General features: G+C 45.6%; 1 protein-coding gene across 6 annotated transcripts in view; it reads left to right on the top strand.

The window, feature by feature from the left end:
• SLC8A1 (solute carrier family 8 member A1) overlaps positions 1 to 21,320 on the top strand; it is a 1,017,544-nt gene that overhangs the window by 830,031 nt on the left and 166,193 nt on the right. For all 6 annotated transcript variants that reach the window (XM_069235056.1, XM_069235055.1, XM_069235053.1 and 3 more), the window contains one exon: positions 13,034 to 13,164. In XM_069235056.1, the coding sequence (XP_069091157.1) occupies positions 13,034 to 13,164 (131 nt within the window). The remainder of the gene's footprint in view (positions 1 to 13,033; positions 13,165 to 21,320) is intronic.

Raw genomic sequence — 21,320 nt, 5'->3', positions numbered from 1 at the left:
CATTACCTCGTCAACGCATTTGCTTTCCACCGAGGCCACAAGCAGTACGAGAATTAGAGAAATTGGAAGCGGACAGAATAATATAAAAGGGCGATAGGCCCCACTCCATGGGTATCACCCATAGTCATCACTCATAAACCAAAACAGCCAGGCAAAGTCCACATGTGTTTCAACATGCAGCTCCCCAATGTCGCAACTTGATGTTCACCATTGACAACCTGATTGGTGAGCTAAGCAGAGCCTTCTGATTCTCTGAAGTTGAGCTATCACCAACTGCCTTTAGATGAAGAACCGAGATACATTACCACATTCTCCACCCATGTAGGGCTGCGGAAATACAAGAGACTCAATTTTGGAATTTCAATTACTGTAGAAGTCTTTCAAAATACTATTCAAGAGCTGTTGGCAGGCCCATCATGAGTGATTAATGTCAGGGACGACTACCTAGTATATGCCTGGTCTATGCCCGAACACAACACCAGGCTTAGAGGACTCCTTGCAGATTGCAAGACTCTGGACCTAAACTACACAGGACAAAGTGTGAATTTTTTTAACAAAAGCTACAATTTTGTGGATACACTTTCTCCACAGACTGAGTGATGCCAAACCCTGAGAAGTTAAAAGACATTAAGGAAGCACCACCACCATCAACAGTATCGGATGGCCGTAGTTTCATGGGGATGGTAAACTACTGCGGTCGCTTCATTACAGGTCTGACGTCACTGACCCAACCAGTCTGAGATTTGACAAAGACTGCCACTCTGTAGACATGGGGTGAAGAACAAGAAAGATCCTTTAACACCATCAAGGGAGTGTTGTCACCAGACACAACATTAGTCTACTATGACCCGAGCATGGAGACAACAATTACCATAGATGCCAGTCCAAAAGGGTTAGGGGCTGCTATGCTGCAGGGACCTGAAAATGGTGCGTGGGCCCGGTGATATATGCCAACAGATCTCTTTCCCTGACAGAACAAAGTTACTCAGATAATGAAAAAGAAGCAATTGCAATCTATTGGGGCTGCCATTATTTTCATTTATCTGTTGTCGGATGTGTCTTTGTGGTCACCACAAACCATAATCCACTCATCCCTTTCTTCTGAGGTCAGCATCAAAGCCACCACTACATATAGAAGCGTGGATGCTGCAGCTACAAGAGTACAACTGTGAAGTACAATATCGAACAGGGACTGCCAAACCGGCAGAATACTTTTCAAGACACCCTTGAGAAGCAACCCCCATGAGCTGCAACACATGAAGAAGTGGAGGAAGCAGCTGAGACAGTGGAGTGAGTCTAGTACGTAGCCGACCGGTCCTGCCCTATACCCATGTCTCTGAAAGCCATTGCCCAAGCCACAGCCCACGAAGAAAGTGCTGCAAGTAATACAAAGAGGATAATGGCAGAGTCTTTAGATCCATTGGCCCCAAAGCACGCATGAGGGTCAACGCACTCTAGTCAGTCTTCATCATGTCTAACATGAACTGGCAGCTGACTCAAGTGGTTGCCTCCTGCACTGACACTGACTTGTTATCCCGAGCGGCCTCACCAACCAACAGTATGACTGGTGCATGCATGCCACCAATGGATGGTCAAATCAAAGAGTGCCAAGGTGTGGTTTCCATTGATGGATGAGTTAGTGGAGACCGTGGCACGATTGTGCCCATGAAGCCATGCGTCAGGAGGACCCTCCCCACCTGCTCCAGCATTGACAGAACATGGACCTCAACAACCCTGGATGAGGGCAAGTCTCGATTGTGGAAGCCTCCCAGATGGCAGATACATGCTCATCCTCATCGATGACTACTCCAAAGGCAACAGAAGGTAGAAATCAGGAGGTAGAAATCATTGACTCTCAAAATGCATACTAGTGTTACTCACACTAGAGAAAATGATGGCCACCCATGGCCTGCTACAAGAACTAAGAACTGACAATGGCCAGCCATTTAAAGGCCAAGAGGTAGTGGTATACTCAATATCCCTCAACATAACCCACAGGAAAGTCACACCTCGCTGGCCTTAAGCCTATGGAGACGTGGAGAGGTTTATGAGGACACTAAACAAAATCATCTAAATTGAACAAGGCAACCAACAACCCTCGGAGTGGCCCATATATTAATTTCTGAGGGACTATCACCAAATGCCTCATTCCACCACAAATCAAGCATTGGGTCATCTGCATATAGGGCACATTGCCCAAGACTCCATACCACATCATTCTGAGTGGGTCCCAACCCATTTCGATGATCAAGGCACTTGAAGAAAATTACAGGCCACTAATAACAGAGGTAGCCGATACAGAGGAGCCAAGAAATCTGCCCTAAAGGAAGGAGACAGGTTAGTTGTAAGGACTGATGCCTATGGAGCATGTTTCACCTCCCTCTTGAACCACAGCCATGTGTGATCACCCATGGTTAAGGCACTAAAATAACTGCCAGAAGGGGAAATGAAATCATCTCAAGGAACATTTCCCACTTCAAATGATTTCATTGACCACCAAGATGCACCAGAAAGAAAGAAGGGACTGATGAGACTAACAGTGACCCCAACAGCAGATGTGGAGTCCGAAGAGGGCTTGACACCAGTGAACAGAGACCTCAGCGTGAGCACCCCCGAAGATATAACATATGCAGATAATGACTTAAGCTAGATGAGCATGGCCACAAGTCAAGACACTCAAATCAGATACAGATTGAAGAACAACCCTGCTCCATCCTCCCATCTGAAAGATCATGAGATGTAAGGTAATTGTGGAGATGCTGACCCCTCCAAGAAGGTAATTATGCATGTTGTTTTACATGTAGCATGTTCTACCATGTACTAAACCTGACACAACCACAGAGACCTTTAATGTGACGCTTGACTGAGCAATTGAGCCCCAAATTACACAATTAATTTGAAGGGAAATGATTATGCAGTGACTTCTTTTGTTTTGTACATTTTCTGTTCTTAGTTGAAATAAAGGAGGAATATAATGTCCCACGAGTGACGTAACTGATGGGACAATCATGCTGAACCAACCTGCGAGGGGTGAGACTAATATTCACTTGGGGAGTTGTAATAAAGTGCTGTGACCCTGCACCACATGAGAGCAAGCCAGTAAATATACCGGGACAGTCAGGCGTGGCCATGGAGATGAGAGGCCCGGGACTACTGCACTTGACATGACCTCCATACCTTGTTTCCCGTGTATTTATTCTAGGCCAGCTTCATCTAGTGTGCTGGCATGTCATCAGCCACCTGCACCGCCGACACTACACTAAACTTTGATGCAATGCAAGGCAGCAAACAAAGTTGCTGTGCTGCATTCTATGAAAGGGAGAAGACAGTAAAGCTTCGTATTTATAAAAATATGGATCGTTTCTGCTCTCTCCTTGCGCTGGCACACTTCAGGCAGCCTAGCGCCAACCAACGCAAGCATACTTGCACAATGGTGCAAGGGTGCCTGCATTGCAAGGAGAATTGTTTTTGTACTGGAAGGGATGCCTTCCTGCACAACAACAATCTCTCAAGGCATTTTCCTCTTTCTATGTGTGCTGCGGATTGCAACATACATAGAAAGAGGAAATAACGAGGAGTAACAAGGAGAAAAAAATGATTTTTCTCCTTGTTACGCCACCCTCTGGGAGGCATAGAGATGTCACACAATCCTGGGTTTTCAAACGTTTGTAAATCTGGGATTGCTTGAAATCCATGGATTGATACATGTGAACACCCATGTTCCACCTCTGGAATGCCTCCCAGAATGAAATGTAAGGCAATACAGTATAAGCCGCTGCATTATCTGACATTTATTTTACAAAGTCATGCAAGGTAGCGCAAATCGCCCCTTGCATGGCTTTGTAAATATCTATTACCAATTTGCATCATGGATGACCTACAAAAGTGGTGAAATCATAGCACAAAATGAAAGGGGGAACAAGGCAGCTGGCTGAACTAGCGCACTTGGGAGCTCTTGGAGGGCTGGGCAACATTTTCACCTTATCTGTCATTGCTGGATCACATGTATTTTTTTCTACAAAATTTATACTCATATTTTATCAAAATGACTTGAAGGGATGGTTGGCTCTCTGGTCCATGAAGATTAATAGGGCTTTATTAAGGGCAGAAAACTTGATTCATGACTTACTGGGAGCCATAAACTTGGTATTTCACAATGATTCACCCCTAGAGGTTGTTGCCTCCGATGCTGCCAAAGCATTTGATCGAGTCATCTGGCTTTTCATGAAGATGGTTATGGAAGCTTTTAGATTTGGGGATGTTTTTTCTAGGGCAATCGGGGTCTTGTATAAGAATCCGAAGGCCAGAATATTGTTTAATGGCAATTTGTCCCAGCAATTTAAAATTGAACACGGGACCGGTCAAGGCTGTCCACTTCCTCACTTCTTTTTAATTTATATATTGAATCTCTGGCCACAATGATTAGGAACAACACAAATATTGTACCCTTCCTATGTAGAGTGTGGGAAAAGAAAGTAGCATTGTATGTTGATGATTTAATGATATATATACTAGTGATTTAGCGAGTTGGCTTCCAAATATTGAACTCTCCTTGGAATAATTTGGTAGAGTGTCAGGTTACTCTGTAAACCCACAGAAGACAGAAATTATGCGTTGGAACACTGACTATAATAGTCCATTGGTCAAACAACAGATAAGGTACCTGGGGTGAAAATTACAGCTAATCTGCAGGAAGTTGCCCAGGTCAATTTAAATAAAGTATGGGCAGATATAAAGAAGTTATTAAAGGTTTGGGTTGATATTCCACTTTCTTTCATAGGTAGATCAAATATGTTAAAGATGATTATCCTGCCAAAATGTACCTTTTTGTTTAATACAATCCCACTAGAATTTAAGGTAGGGTGGTTTAAAAAGTTACAGGGGGATCTGATTTCTTTTGTGTGGGCATCAAGGGGAGTTTGTATCGCTTGAAAGAAGCTGTAACTCCTGATTTCTATACATTCTATCTGGCCTTTCAGTTGAAGAATATAAGGAGATTACTGAATGATGGTTTTAGCTTCACTCCTCTTTTAAAGGCAATGACTAGACATCTTCCGGAGTTTGGTGATTACTTCCTATTTAAATTTGCCCATCCATAATACTTCAAGAGGGTCAGGTTAAAAGCTCTGATAGTGGCTTGTAAATATGGTTTCAAGTTCTGCGAACCCTCAGGATATCTTATTAAAGTAGCTCAGCTCCCATTTGGGTCTCACCAGGCACCCTGGAATGTCTTCAGGATAAGCTATCTATACCCTTACAAGAGAAGGGGTTGGTGAGTTGGGGCCAACTTATAGAAGATTATGCATTAATAGTAGGGGCAATACTCACAGAAGGATAGGAAAGGAACGGGTGGATGGGAGAAGAAGCTGCTTCAGAGACAAATTTACCCCAACGAGATCGCCTTATGGTACTGGATGCTAATGGAGGCAGGGGAAGAGTTTCCCTCTGTTAGAAATGAGGTCTTTGGTTGGCAGTCAGGTACCCCCTGTCACAGGGGTTGTGTCAATCCAGTGGGCGTTGCCTGGAAATTTTGCTGCATGGCAGCTGCTGTGTCAGTTCCTCTCAGGAAGTTGGGCTGTGTCGTTCCGGTTCAGCTTTGAGTCAATCCAGTGGGCCTTGCGTCGAATTTCTGGTTGCAACGCTAGCGTTGCATCGATCTCCTCGTTGGGAAGTTGGGCTGCGTCATTCTGGTTCGGCGTGTGGTGATTTTCTCACTGCGAGGCAGGCTGTGCATCCTTTCTTGCAGGCTGTGCATCGATTTTCGCTGCACAAGGAATTCTTTTGCAGGAATGAAGTCTTTTTGGTCCTGAGACTTCAGGGAACAGGAGGCAAGCTCTATGCAAGCCCTTGGAGAGCACTTATCAGCAGAGCCAGAGGACAGCAAGACAGCAGGGCAACAGCAGGACAGTAGTCCTTTGCAGAAAAGCAGACAGGTGAGTCCTTTGGGCAGCCAGGCAGTTCCTCTTGGCAGGTTGCAGGTTCTGGTTCAAGGTTTCTTCTCCAGTGGTATCTTGTCCAGAAGTGCCTGACTTCAGACGTGTCTTGTGAAGTAGAAGTGTCTGAGTTGGTAGGGTCAGAGATCATGCCTAAATATCCAAATGTGCCTTTGAAGAGGAGGAGACTTCAAAGAGTGGCTTAGAAGTGCACAAAGTCCCCTTTCAGTCCCATCCTGTCTCCCTGGGTCCCAGTAGGGGGTGTGGCAGTCCTTTGTGTGAGGGCAGACTACTGTACTTTGACATGTAAGTGTCAGGCCCTCAACCCTCCCAGCCCAGGAAGACCCATCCAATATGCAGATGTGTGCATGTGTGACTGAGCATCCTCTCTTTGGGGTTGTCTGAGTGAATACACAAGGGAGCTGTCAACTAAACCTAGCCAGACGTGGATTGTAAGGCACAGAAGGATTTGATGTAGAGAAATGCTCACTTTCTAAAAGTAGCATTTCTAAAACAGTGATATAAAATCCAACTTCACCAGTAAGCAGGACTTTGTATCACCATTCTGGCCATACTAAATATGACCTGGCGATTCCTATCAGATCTGGATCTACCACTCAAACAGTATATAAGGGTAGCCCTAATGCTATCCTATGAAAGGAGTAGGCCTCACAGCAGTGTAAAACTAATTTAGGGGTTTTACACTACCAGGATATATAGAACACACATGTTCATGTCCTGCCGTTTACCTACATAGCACCCTGCCCTATGGGATACCTAGGGCTTACCTTAGGGGTGACTTATATGTAGAAAAAGGGGAGTTTAAGGCTTGGCAATTACTTTTACATGCCAAGTCAAAGTGGCAGTGAAAGTGCGCACACAGGCCCTGCAATGGCAGATCTGAGAAATGGTCAGGGGGCTACTTAGGTGGGTGGCACAACCAGTGCTGCAGGCCCACTAGTAACATTTAATTAATTTACAGGCCCTGGCCACATGTAGTGCATTTGACTAGGGACTTACAAGTAAATTAAATAAGCCAATTCGGTATGAGCCAATGTCACCATGTTTTAAGGAGTTAGCACTGATTAGCAGTGGTAAAGTGTGCAGAGTCCTAAAGCCAGCAAAAATTAGGTCAGAATAAAAGGAGGAGGAAGGCTAAAAGGTGACCCTGCAGAAAGGGCATTTCCAACACCCTCTTTACCAGAAAAGAAGTGGGGAAAAGATCTACCAGAGTATGATGTTATTAATTGAATGCAAATATCCATGTCTACGCTCTGGCTTACAGTTAAATCTGCTTCTTTAAAGAAAAGTCATTTGTATACAATACATAGAGCCTCTTGGTCACCAGACAAATTAGAAGCCCTTGGAAGGATCAAGAAGAACTGTCCTTGTTGTAGCAAAAAGAGGACAAATGATCTGTATATGTTTTGGTTGTGCCCCAGGCTTGTTCAGTTCTGGCAAGACATGAGTAAGGTACTTACGAAGGTAATTGGTTTGGAAGTCAAGGTAAGCCCCACTTTGGTGATCTTTGGGGTGTTGAAGCGGGAAGCGCATGGTCAGAAGATTGGTAGATATCAAAGATATTTGATGTTTGTATTAATCCTCCTAGCTCGGTGTGAGATTTGCCTTAAATGGGTCCGTCCCCTGTCTCCAAACATGTATGAATGGCTGACAGCAGTTAATAACCTGTATCGTTTACAAGACAGTGGGTCCACTGGAAAGAGAATCAAATATTGGTCACATTGGGACAATGTGGTCACAAGTCTAATTATTAAGAGCTTCCGCTAGCCCTCGTTAGTTACGAGTGTGCTTTGTGCTGGGCGTGTTAAATACCTGCTATGATAAGTAGGTATTGGCTGAAATTGCCCTTTGCCCTAAGTAGCTCTTGGGTGGAGGATGTGGCGCAGGAAGGTTCCCAGGAAACATCAGTGTCTCCCCTACAGCACCACAGCCCTGTTGCCTTTTTAGCATGTGTGGAACTAGTATGAGGACAAAGACAAAAATCATGACACAAAGTGGCAGTAAATATGGCGCTGAATGTTTGTCACAACAGACTGACACCAGCAAAACAAAACAACCATTGCAGCCATTTCATTTCATTCTGCTTAGTATGACAAACGTATTTCTTGTGTGCAAATGCTTGCATCACCATTTTGGAAAGGAAGGCAATGCTCTTATTTTTACTGATGCTGTTGCCGAGAAGGCATCAGCACGCTTTATAAGTTTATTATTATTAGTAGTAGTAGTAGGAGGAGGAGTAGTAGTAGTAGTATAATTATTATTTCACCCGAAATGAGTCACAGTGGTACTGCAAATAACTGCAATCTTCTTGTGTGGAAAAGTATCCACATCATGATTTTCCTGCTCTTTACATCCTATCACCATGATGTGATAGATGAGAATGTCCCTGAAACAATACAACGATCATGCCAAAAAAGCTGGCTTTCCTATACGTTCTAATTAAGTAGCATTCACATTCAGAGCAGCCTTCGCTAATAATACTTTCACTGCCCGCAAGGGATGCGGGACTCTGCATGTCCTCAAAGAAGAGAAATATCAGTAGATGGGAAGTAAGGCACAGCATTTTAGCACCCCCAGGCAAAATAGAAATGTCCCTGCCAGAACACTCCCCATAAACTTCACAAAGACCATTTTTCAGGGATTACTTGCAATACTCGTTCAACATCAGTAGTTAGCGCCCTAATATTCTTGCCTTGGCTCACCCTAGTGAAGGGGCAGCCCCAGTAGTTAGCATAGCTGGCTGCACTGTAGAGCATGACATCTGCAAATAGTTTTAATCTGTGTTTTATATTTGGTAAATAATTAGCTTCTGTGCAAAAATCAACCCACTTGACATCACTCATTGGGCAATGTGAGTGAACGTGACTGAGGAAAAGGGAATTAGGTTGTTCTGTGGGTTTAAAAAACATTAAAGACTGTGGAGTTATCTCACACTGACTTTAGTTGGTCATAGTGCTAAAAATGAAAAGTCACACTAAGGAATACAAAAAAAGTGGTGAATGGAATGCTTGAATTAATCTCAGCTATCGGTAATTACTCAGAGCCACATCCCAATCCATTGTTTTTTTGCCCACTATATCACCTCAGATTAGGCCCAGCCATATGTAAATCAGCCTTGCTCCTGCTCCAATAGCAACAGTCCAGCCTGAACTGAAAAGCAAGGCCCCCTTTGAGTCATAACACAAGCAACCCAGGACCGGTTTCAGCCTACTTGGACCTCTTCAGTCAGAGGGTTGGCTCCAGTTGCACCTTCAGCATGGGACCCATGTCTGGGCAATGGCCATTGTACTTAGGACATCACACTGAGGAATGCAATAAAGTGACGGACGTAATGCTTTAATTAATGTCAGCCACTGATAATTACTTTGGCTGCATACCAAACTGTCAATTTTTTGCACACCATGCCACCTCAGATTAGACAGAGCAGTATGCAAACCAGCCTTGGTCCTGCTCTAATAGAAACAACTAGGGATGGACAGGATACTGAAGCACAAACCATACTTGAACAGGATGCCTGGGTCTGGCTCTGCTCAAAATCATTTTGGATCTTCAAGCCAAAACAATTAGTAGAGCCTTCAAATAGCATTGGATACCCAGGCTCTTACCTCATTCATCAAACCACCACTCAGCCCCCTCCTGCAGAAGTGGTGGTGCTGCCAAGCTCAACACCATGGTCGCTTTATAGATGAATGTTTCTGGAATGCTACGAAAGTGCTGAGGGAGGGATATCTACTAATGATGTTTTCAGCAGTTTGGTGGGATTGTTATACTTGAAAAAACATGAACAAAATACCTCTTTCTGTTTACCCGTCACACAAATCCACTCACTGAAATTCACGCTCAGGTTAGTGCATACACACCCTCACTGACTTTTACTAACACTCACACATACATACTGATTTGTGAATCACATTCAGTTTCTACCCTTCACTCATCATCTCTCTCTCTATCTATATATAAATATTCTTTATTTTCACTTATTTCTCATGTACTCTTCCTATCTCTTTTTTTCTCCCCTCTCCCTCTGTCTACGTCACACAAACACCCATGGATTTGCTCTAAGGCATAAACACATTGACTCTATTCCTTGAGCTACTCACTTATTCAAGGAATATCCATCCATCCATCTACAATCCATCCAGTCACCCATTCGTCGAGCTGCTTGTCTTATTGTTTGTTTTTAAGCCCCTCCCCCGGCCGACACGCTGTTGGTCCTTCTGCATCACTACTTCTCTCCTTCACTTTATCTTACTTGCTCCTGCTTCTCCAACTCTCTATCTCATTTTCTCTTTTTCTCTTCCTATAAGTTTATCACCATACTCCCCCTTCCTCTTCAAGTGAAATGTCTATTGAAATTAAAATGTTTGAATGCCTTAAACAATGCATTTCATTAAAATTGTATAACTATTGATTTAGCTCCTTTTCGTCCTTTAAAGACTTAGAGCCAGATTTACAAGGCCCTTGTGCCTCCTTTCGCTACAGTAGCATAATTTGTTTTTCACACTAATGTGGCTCAAGGAGGCAATTTTCTCTGTGCAGTATTTACAAAGTGGTGCTTTGCCTGCACTGCGCAACTTTGCGACCCCTTGTGCCACATTCTGCCTGCATCAGGAATAATGAATGAAAGGGCATGACCTGGTGCTAGGAGGCCTGCAAAAGTGCTGCAGTGAAATCTACTAGATTTCACTGCAATATATTTGGTGTAATTTTTAACACCTGCTCGGAGCAGGCGTTAAAATGACACACCCATAGAAACCTTTGGGTATCCTTGCACTTTGCTGCACTAGCGTCAACATGTTTGATGCTAATGGAGCAAAGTGCCACAATGGCTTCAAAAATTCTGATGCTATTGGCCTAACGACCGCCATGGTGTACCGTATTATAAATACGGAGCACACATGGTGTCATTAGGTTGGGCAGGGGCGACGCAAGAAACCAGCGCATCAGTATTGATGCACCAGTTTATTGTAAATCTAGTCCTTAATTTCATGCACCAATCTGGAATTCACCTATCATGTCAACAGTTCTCCCTCTTTCACCTTCTACATTTATTTTGCTATTCCTTGCTGCAGATTGTGAAATCCACGCTATTATGCCTCGTTATCCAAAATGTACTAAGAGATGGTGTGAGAAGATGTACAATGTTTTGTTGGCCTTCAGATGCAGTCTTTTTTTTATGTACTATGGGTTTATCCTTCACTGGCAGGGTTTGGACACATCCGAGCTTCTTGCTAATACCATTTGGCTTTAATAACCTTTGTTAATGCAGGCAGAGCTGATAAGCTGCAGACACCGCTGAGTGTAATTCGCTCAAATGATGCATCAACCCCTTCATCTCTAGCAGCAGAGACTGTGTAAAAGGGTTTACTTTTCGATGCCGTCCCCTGGCAGCAGCCACACAGTTAAACATGACAGTGCTATCAAGGGCTTGACTGCAGAATGGCAGTGTATACTAGTCTGCGATAGGAGGACTATCAGGGTCCGCTGCAATCTTTAAACGATTTGTTGTTCTATCAAAACATCAGAACTGAGATATTTGGATGAGCATTGGAGCGCGAGGGTTACCATCTCAAGGGTCTGTCACATTGGTTTTAGGGCCATATACAGGTTGACAGATGTCCACATTTTGGCACTACTCCTGCAAAGTACATAGAGGTTTATTGTATTCAATCGCATGCCACCTTTTAATGCCTGCTCTGAGCAGGCACTAAAAGTGACGTAAAAAATGGTACAAGGAAATCTTCTAGATTTCCTTGAGCCATTTTTTCAGCCCACCTAACGGGGGAACTCCCTCCTTGAATACAATATGCCTGGCACAGGCATAATGTGGAGCAAGGGTTTACAAAGTGGTGCAATGCATGCATTGCGCTACTTTGTAAATAGGGCATTTGTAAAAAGCCACTTTAATTCCGCCTTGGCGTCACAAAAATGATGCTAAGGTGGCGCTAGGGGCTCCTAATTCTGTCCACGTGTTTATCCCATCTGCCAGCCTCACAGTCCCATTTCCTGTTGAGAGCGAGGTTTCTGCTGGTGAATCCTCGGGCGTTCTCCCAGTAGGCCAACCTCCACTTGATTGCTGGGCCAATTTAGGGCATGATACCACTCACTGTCATGGATTTCAGTGCTGGGCATAGTGGACCCAAGCAAAAAATCCAAAAAGTGGTCCTGATGGACAGGGAGAAAACATCCTGTGTCAGGGTCATTAAAACTCATTGTCCCACCAGGCCATTGTGTTTTTTTGTTTTTCTTAACAAACTCCAAGTCAGAGAGCTTTTTTCAGAACAACAAAAAAGAATGCTTAGAGGAACCAAAGACATGGAGTATGCAAGGCAATGCTCTCTGCTATCAGTACATCTGCAGTATTGGAGGATTCACGGAAAGCACAGATACCCTCACCAGGTGGGTAGTGATCTCACACTATTGAGGGGGAGGAGGCCAGGACCTCCACTGACCTGTTAGACTGGCAGGTGCCACCTGCTAGACCTTAAATGAAGCTCATGCATTCCGAATAAATTGCTTTATCATGATCTCTGGGAAAAAAGATGTGAAATGTAGATTTCACGGAAGAGCCCCATTGGTGACAATACTCACGTCATCAGGTTAGACGATTTCTGAGCAGTACTGAGCAGTAGTCTTGTCCTACACTTTAGGGTCCAGTAGCAAATTTGGAAAACTCCCACACTGGAAGAAAATTAAGGAATGTGCTATTTTTGTTTTTTTTAACAATTGCTTTCTCTTTTAGTACCTTATTAGAAAAGGTCAGTTTGGTAACCACAATTGTTAATGTTTGATATTCACAGCCAACTATAAAGCCTAGAGCTGGAAGTGCGTTGGAAAGAGAGGGAAACTTTGAGTTGACTCTTCACATTGCTTAGGGTGCAGCATTGTTCCAGGATTAAAACATGATAGTGAAGCATATATTTCATTCTTACCGGTCAGAGGATGCTTGGTAAGGAGACATGCATGTATTGAGAGATTCAAAGAATTACACCGATTTGAAGAATTGGGTTAGGGTTGAGTTGGGGTTTTGCTTACCAAATGTGCTTTTACTCACAACATTGAATTATTTCCATTTACAGAAGAAAATGAAGACACACAGCCTCTGACAAGTAAAGAGGAAGAGGAGCGCCGCATTGCAGAAATGGGACGCCCCGTGCTGGGCGAGCACACGAGACTAGAAATTATCATTGAAGAATCGTATGAGTTTAAGGTGAAGACCAAGGAATTAACTGTTTTAATAAGAAAATGGCATGTAGAGGTCTGGTCCCAACTAAAATGTTGCTTGCAAAGGAGATCCTTCGGGTATTATACAGCCCAGGGCACGTGCGTCACCTATGTTTCATAGCAATCAGAGCACATATGTGCCCATTACAGCTTCATTTGCAGTCAATAACCAAAATAAAATGTTGTCAACGGAGGAAGATCAATTAAGCATAAATTTGACACACATCACAATAGGCTTTCAAAACATGCTCCATGCACTGACAAAATTCGGTTGATTCTTCCTCTTCCAAATTGCAGAAGAACAAATTGAAATCTTTGCCAACACACTGGCTAACTGATTGTGTAGCCAAGCTACTCAGAAGTGGCCAACTTTAGCTTTCAGAGATCTGTTTCAGCTTTGTTATCTATGTGCATGGTTAACTCCATCGTTTATCTATTTGTATTTGATATCAGGACCATAGTACGTGGAGCACGCCCTATTTTTCAATAACGGGCCTGGATGCAAAAAACACAGGTTAGGCCTTTGCAAGTAACAACAACAAATCTTCTTGATGGTTGAGTTCTGTTGTGCCTTGCAGAACTCTGACATATGAGAATTTCCACAACCACTGTTCTAACAGACCAGGCAGATCCTGTAGGCCAGAGGTTTGGACTTTCTTTTCAAGCTTCGGCTCCTCCTCTGCAGGGCTAGGCAACACGTGGTTCCTGCCAGGTCTTCGAACTGTGATCATCACCTATCTTCTCAAACAATATGTTTTAGAGCTACCTTTGCCTAGTGTGCAACGACTTCCCCATTCTATCTAACCACAGTGCAGCCTTTGTCTGTCTTTTGTTGTAATTCTTTTTTATTGGTATTTCAATAAGAAAGACATACCATGTTCGCAAAACACGACACAACATATCGATTGACTATTGTAGTTTTACATGTCTGCTCATCATGATGTCCATATACTGTAGCTGCAACCACTTGTTCTTACCTATCCTCCTCAGTTCCTCAACCCACTGACCCCCCCATCCTCTCTAAATTATCTCCCACCCTGGGGACCAAATTTACTTGTATTGCGCTGGACATCCCCTACCTAGATGGATCAGCTCCACTGCAGGGGCACAGAAATATATAGCCCTAGTCCATTTGGAGATCAGAGGGGCATTTGGGGACCTTCAATTATGGGCTATATCTCTTTTGGCGATCATCATCTCCAGCACAACCATCTGCTTTCTGGCAGGGGCGGCACCTGCACGTGGGCGGAGGAGCTTTGCCCCACCAAACAAAATGCCCTCCATAACAGAAAAATAAAATGTAATAAACTTTGTTTATTACCATTTTATTTTTAAATGCCCCGTCCTGAGTGTCAGGACGGGGTGTGGCAATTACTACCGAGTGGCAGAAGGGAGCTGTGCACATGTTTAAAGTGCACATGTCCCTTTGGCCGGCCTTCTTGTGACAGCCAGCCATACATGCGCACTTTAAAAATCTCTAAGCCAGCTGTCTTAAGACGGCTGGGTTAGAGAAGGCACAGGCCTCCAGCACTCTGGTGAGTGCTGAGAGAGCCCACTCCCACCAATCCTGATGCCGGTTTCATGCTGGTTCTAGTCAGGATTGGCTTGTGCAGTTTCATGGTTCCTGTGACGTCGCACATTGGAGCTGTGAGAGGTGACGCAATGTGAAGAGAAAAGATCTTCACCAGGTAGTTGCCTTTTTTTAAAACTTTGTTTTTAATTGTATGTCCCCTCCCACCTCCCCCGTTGTAAATATGAGCTAGCCACCACTTCTTTCTGGCGCAGTTTCCATCAGCCCTTGCCTGTCTTGAGGCTTCCACCAACCTGGAATCCTTTCCAAGCTTCAAGTGATTTCTGAGTCTGTACAAACCAACATACTGCCTTGAGTGAACTCCTAGCACTGAAGGACACCTCAGTGAATGGGAACCTTCATTCACACTTTTTAAGTCTATTCATTGTGGTGAACAATGGTCAAACCGTAATAAGGTTTGACAATTTTCGGTTTCCTTTTATGTGAGAATGGTGCACTGCAATTGCGTCATTGGCACGTAATCAGGAGCGGCAGCAACTGGCAAGAGAGGCAGGGAGGAAGAACAACTGCACTGCCCTCCTGGTCAGCGTCTGCTGCCCTCCCCAGCTCCTCTGGCTGCTGCTGCCTCTGCCTTTGCCTGGGATGAACTGAGAGCCTCCTGACTCTCAGTTCAATGCCCTCCTCCACCTGCAGGCTCATGTCTGCACCTCATCCCTGGTGGTCTAGTGGCCATAACTGTAAGTATTTTTGTGTTTGTTGCTCTTTCACTCTTGTTTTTTCTCCCCTTTTCTCACTCATTTTTCCTTTTCTTTTCTTTTCCATCTCCCCTCCTTTCCTCTGTCCTCTTACACTCTTGCTTTTCTGCCTTTTTTCACTCATTTTTCCCTTTTTCTTTTCCATCTCTCCATCATTTTTTCTGCCCTCTTTCACTCTTGCTTTTCTGCCTTTTTTCACTAGTTTTTCTCTTTTCTTTTCCATCTCCCGTCCTTTCCTCTGCCCCCCTCCAGCGCTGCTCCGGCCCCTGCGGGCCCACCCTGCGAAGCACCTTTCCCGCACTCCCGCCTCCCAGCTCACTACTCCCCCCACCCCCTCCCCTTCTTAATGGCAGCCGCAGCGCTGTGAGAGGGCAACAGCACTGACCTCCTGGTCAGAATCTGCTGCCCCCCCCAGCTCCTCTGGCTCCTGCTGCCTCTGCCTTTGCCTGGGAAGAACTGAGAGCCTCCTGACTCTCAGTTCAAGGCCCTTCTTCACCCGCAGACTCGTCCCTGTGCCTCATCCTTGGAGGGCTAGTGGCAATCACAGTAAGCATTTTTCTCTCTGTCGCACTTTCACTGTTGTTTTTTCTGCCTTTTTCACACTCGTTTTTCCTTTTCTTTTCCATCTCTCCTCCTTTCCTCTGCCCTCTTACACTCTTGCTTTTCTGCCTTTTTTCACTAGTTTTTCCCTTTTCTTTTCCATCTCCCCTCCTTTCCTCTGCCCCCTCCTGTGCCACTTCATCACCTGTGGCCCCACCCCCCCCTTGACACACCTTTTCCACCCTCCCGCCTCCCAGCTGACTGTCCCCTTCCCCTTCTTAATAGCGGCCACAGCACGTCCACACAGTGGACACACGCAGTGGGTGCCATGCTGGCGCACCAAAAGCAAGCCCGTCTGCACCCGGACCGTGCCCAGCAGCAGGAACACTAGATCTCTGTTAAACCATCCCCTTGCTTGCCTCCATTATGATGCCGAGACCCTCCTCTGCCTCAACACCGGATGTCCCAGCAGCTGCTGCATCATCTCCCCCAAGGACACCCATGGACCTTTCAACTGCAGGAACTGCAACTTCTGCACCAGGCTCAACAAGGTGAAGGTACTCTCCACACACAGAGATACCAACAACCTCCACAACCCAATCAACTGTCTGCTCCTGAACATCCACTCCCTCCACAAGCACGCCACCAAACTCTAGGACTTGATCAACACTGCCCGACCACACATCGCCTTCCTAACCGAGACCTGGAACAACCTCACCTAGGGACCAGACATGGCCATCGCCATTCCAGACGAATACAACATCCTAAGGAGTGACCGGCCCTCTCGCCTGGGCGGAGGACTCACCATCGTACACAAGTCTTCACTATGTGTCAAGGCCGTCCCAGAAGAACAATACACCACCATGGAACACCTTCACTTCCTGGCCCACTCCAACCACAACTCCTCCATCAGCGGCACCCTAGTGTACAGGCCACCCGACCCCCACCCAGATTTCATAGACAACATTGCAGACATCGCTACCCCCAGGCCCTGGCGTCAGACGACTACCTCCTCCTCAATGACCTGAATTTCCACCTTGAGGACCACACCGACCCAAACACTACCGCTCTACTCGACACCCTTCACCTCAGACAGCTGGTCTTCGCATCCACACCCATCGCAGGACACACACTGGACCCCATCTTCACCTCAAGCAACTGGATCACCATTGAGACCATCTCCACCCCAGACTAGACCGACTACCGCTGCATACACTTCACAACCACTGCACCCATCAGCCGCACCCGCACCCCCAGGACACCCCACAGGAAATGGAATGAAATCATCAACAAGCAACTCACCTCATCTCTTGCCAAATCCCTCCCTCCGATGATGCCAACACAGCAGCAAGCAATCTCAACGCATGGATCACCGAATGCGCCGACACTCTAGCCCCCCACCGGCTGACATTGGCCAAACACATACCTAAGAAAGCCAGCTGGTTCAACAATGAACTCCAAGAATCAAGGCGTACCCGCAGACATTTAGAGAAAAAATTGAGGAACAGCCAAACCAGTGAAGACCTCGCCTCCTTCAGAGCTGCAACCGCCGTCCACCGCCAAAAAATCAAGAACACAAGGAAGGACGCACTCTGGAAGCGCATCAACTCCTCCACAAACAGCTTTAAGGAACTCTTCTCAGTCATCAGTGAGTTCACAGATCCCCCCTCCTTAGCCACCAGCATCCCCCCTTCACAGGACCTCTGCAAAAAACTTGCCACCTTTTTCCACTGCAAGATCCAGGACATCTACAGCAGCTTCCTCCTGGAAAATCCTGGCACCGGAACCTGTGATGGACCCACCCCACCAGCTCCCAGCCAGACCATCCACAGCTGCCCAACTCTCACCACGGAGAAAACAGTCAGTGTCATGTACAGCACCCGCTCCGGAGCCCTCACAAACCCTGCCCACACCACATATACATCAGAGCATCCATCACCCCCGAGCTCCGGAAAACAATCAACTTCTCCATCAACACTGGCACCTTCCCGAGGACTGGAAACATGCCGAAATATGCCCTCTCCTGAAGAAACCTTTGGCCAACCCATCAGAACTAAAGAATTTCTGGCCCATCTCGCTACTACCCTACCCTGCCAAGGTACTGGAGAAACCAATCACCGCACAACTACAGAATTTCATTGAGGCCAACAACTCCCTGGACAACTCCCAGTCTGGTTTCCACAGCAACCACAGCACGGAGACAGCCCTGCTGGCAGCCACCGACAACATCCGATTACTCCTAGACCATGGCCATCCCACAGCGCTCATTCCCCTCTACCTCTCAGCAGCGTCAACACAGTCTCCCAAAACAATCTGCACTCCAGACTTCACAACATGGGAATCCACGGAATAGCCCTGGAATGGACCCACTCCTTCCTCTCCGGTAGGACTCAGAGGTTCAGACTCCCACTCTACACATCCAGACCCACAGGAGTCAACTGGGGAGTCCCCCTGCGATCCTCACTGAATCCCACAATGTTCAACATATATATGACCCCTCTCACAGCCATCGTCAAAAGCCAGGGTATGAACATCGTGTTATATGCCGATGACACACAACTCATCATTTCCCTCACCAAAGAGCTGGACACGGGCAAAAGGAACTTCCACTCAGAAATGAAAGCTGCTGCCACCAGGATGAGAGAAAGCTGCCTCAAGCTCAACTCCAACAAGACTGAGCTCATCATCTTCAGAAACGTCACCTCAGCCTGGGGTGACTCCTAGTGGCACACATCCCTCAGCGCCCCCCTGCACTGACTGAGCACGCCTGCAACCTAGGCATCATCCTTGACTCCTCCCTATCCATGAACCGCCAGGTAAACTTAGTTGCCTCCTCCTGCTGGCACACACTTCACAAACTTCGGAAGATCTTCAGATTGATCCCAGCAGACTGTCACAGGACAGTCACCCACGCCTTAGTCACAAGCAAGCTTGACTACTTCAATGCCCTCTACGCCAGCACCTCGACTAGAAACATCGAAAAAACACAACTCATTCAGAACACCGCTGCCAGACTCATCCTGGACCTCCCACACCGAGAACAGATATCCCAACACCGGAGGACACTCCACTGGCTCCCGGTCGAGAAACGAATCACCTTCAAACTACTCACCCACACGTACAAAGCCATACACAACGCAGGGCCAGCCTACCTGAACCACCACATCTCCTTCCACACCCCCACCAGATCTCTCCGCTCTGCCCAGATGGTCCTGGCCACCATCCCTCGCATCCACAAAACCCCCACCGGAGGATAATCCTTCACCCACACCGCAGCAAAGAGCTGGAACAACCTCCCCCTGCAACTCAGACAAAGCCTGTTGCTCACCATCTTCAGGAAGAACCTCAAGATGTAGCTCTTTGGAAGAGGTCCCTCTCCTCCCCTCTAGCGCCTTGAGACCCCCATGGGTGAGTAGCCACGCTTTACAAAAACTGATTGATTGATTGAGAGCAGTAATGAATTCTGCCTAAACTGATACAGCCGCGCTTCAGATGGTGCTCCCCTCCTGCTTAAATCTTCCACCTGGACCTAAATGAAGAGGTTCTTGATATAGCAGGAAAAGTAGTGGATGCCACTGGCAGTGAGACAGCGAGAAACACAGCTGCCTTTGAGCACTCTGATTGTGTCTTCTATCCCTCTCCATGCAAGCAAAGGAGACAAAAAGTAGGGGAAGAGACATGGCCTTGTTTGCTGGTATCATCCCGCCCTGCAGAACTAACTATGGGGGTTATTACAACTTTGGAGGAGGTGTTAATCTGTCCCAAATGTGACGGATATACCACCAGCCGTATTACGAGTTCCATAGGATATAATGGACTTGTAATACGGCTGGGGGTATATCCGTCACTTTACTTTCACTTTTGGGACGGATTAACACCTCCTCCAAAGTTGTAATAACCCCCTATGTGTCTTAAGCCACTTACATTGACAGGGCCCTACAAACAACATACATCTCTAAGGATCTCAAGGTTGAACATTTTTTTTAATGAACATTTAAGGTGACTTGGTGCCACTACTACAAATGTATGAGTGCTTGTTTGGGACAGTGTTAGACAAAAGGCAAGGGAGCATTACACGCTGTCTAACAAGATCAGAACCCTCTCCCCCCGCAAGTCTCAAAAATAGCCCCTGAAGCACAGCAAAAACATTTTTTGTTGTAAGGTGCATAGAATCCTCACCCTGTGACTGGGGCTGTTATAGTGCTTACTGGCAAGTAAGTATATTCATCATCGGTTCTAATCAACTGTAACTAACAACAAATGTTATTTAAAGGCAGCTGAATTTCTTAGTTGTGCAGGAAACCTCTAAAAACCATCACGCTCGATTTTCAAAGATTTTGCTATTAGTGGGTGGAACATACTCTTGTGGTACTCCAGACCTACTCCTCAATTTCTGTAATAAACCATGTACCTGGTCTCCTTCCTAAACTAATTATTTTATGCCTATGTTACTAAACAAGCCATGTGCCATCTTTAAATGAAGCAAATTAGACTTAAAACAGTGCCAGACCTAGCACAACAATTCCGGCAAATCAGCCACATTAAAGATAATGCTGGAGGTGTGATAACTGCAAACAAATAATTTAATTTAAACTTAAGTAACACCTGAGTCTGAAGTAAGACTGTTCTACTCATAAAAATGCTTTCTAAGTCAGACATGTTCAATCAGGTGTAACACTCAGTTAAGGCTGGGTACAAAACACCTCTTTTTGAAAATACTTTGTGTATCAGGCCTGAATATCCAGGTCACAAGGTTCAAATCTGTCAAGATCGACTCAGTCTTGCATCCTTCAAGGTTGATAAATTGAGTGCCTTTGAAGTGGGTAAAAGTAACATCTGTTGTTGACAGCATTAGGAATTGGATGCAATGTTCTATAACACACTACATAAAGGGCAACAGGAATAATAGCATTTTCCACTAAATTATAATTTCACCACATTTGCCACATAATCCACAATCTGATGTGTAGTTTGCAGATGTCAACAAATAATGTTTCTAGTGCACACAGAATAAAAGTTGATGAAAGCTGGGGGGAAATGACACACCTAATACAGCACAGTGATAGACCATGTGCAAAGGGAAATGGTCAACTTTCAGCTGCTGAATTCTATATTAAGAGATGTACTGGCTGTTAGAAATGGGGCCTTTGGTTGACAGTCAGGTTACCCGCTGTCCAAGCAAGGACCCTCACTCTAGTCAGGTTAAGTAGAAGTTAACCCCTGCTTACCCTCTTGGTAGCTTGGCATCAGCAAGCAGGCTTAACTTCAGAAGCAATGTGTAAAGTATTTGTACCAACACCCACAGTAATACAGTGA

The sequence above is a fragment of the Pleurodeles waltl genome, chromosome 5 (genome assembly GCF_031143425.1).
Source record: "Pleurodeles waltl isolate 20211129_DDA chromosome 5, aPleWal1.hap1.20221129, whole genome shotgun sequence".
In the NCBI taxonomy this organism is placed as follows: Eukaryota; Metazoa; Chordata; class Amphibia; order Caudata; family Salamandridae; genus Pleurodeles; species Pleurodeles waltl.
The sequence above is the reverse complement of the archived record's forward strand: the minus strand, read 5'-3'. Positions and strand labels throughout refer to the sequence as shown.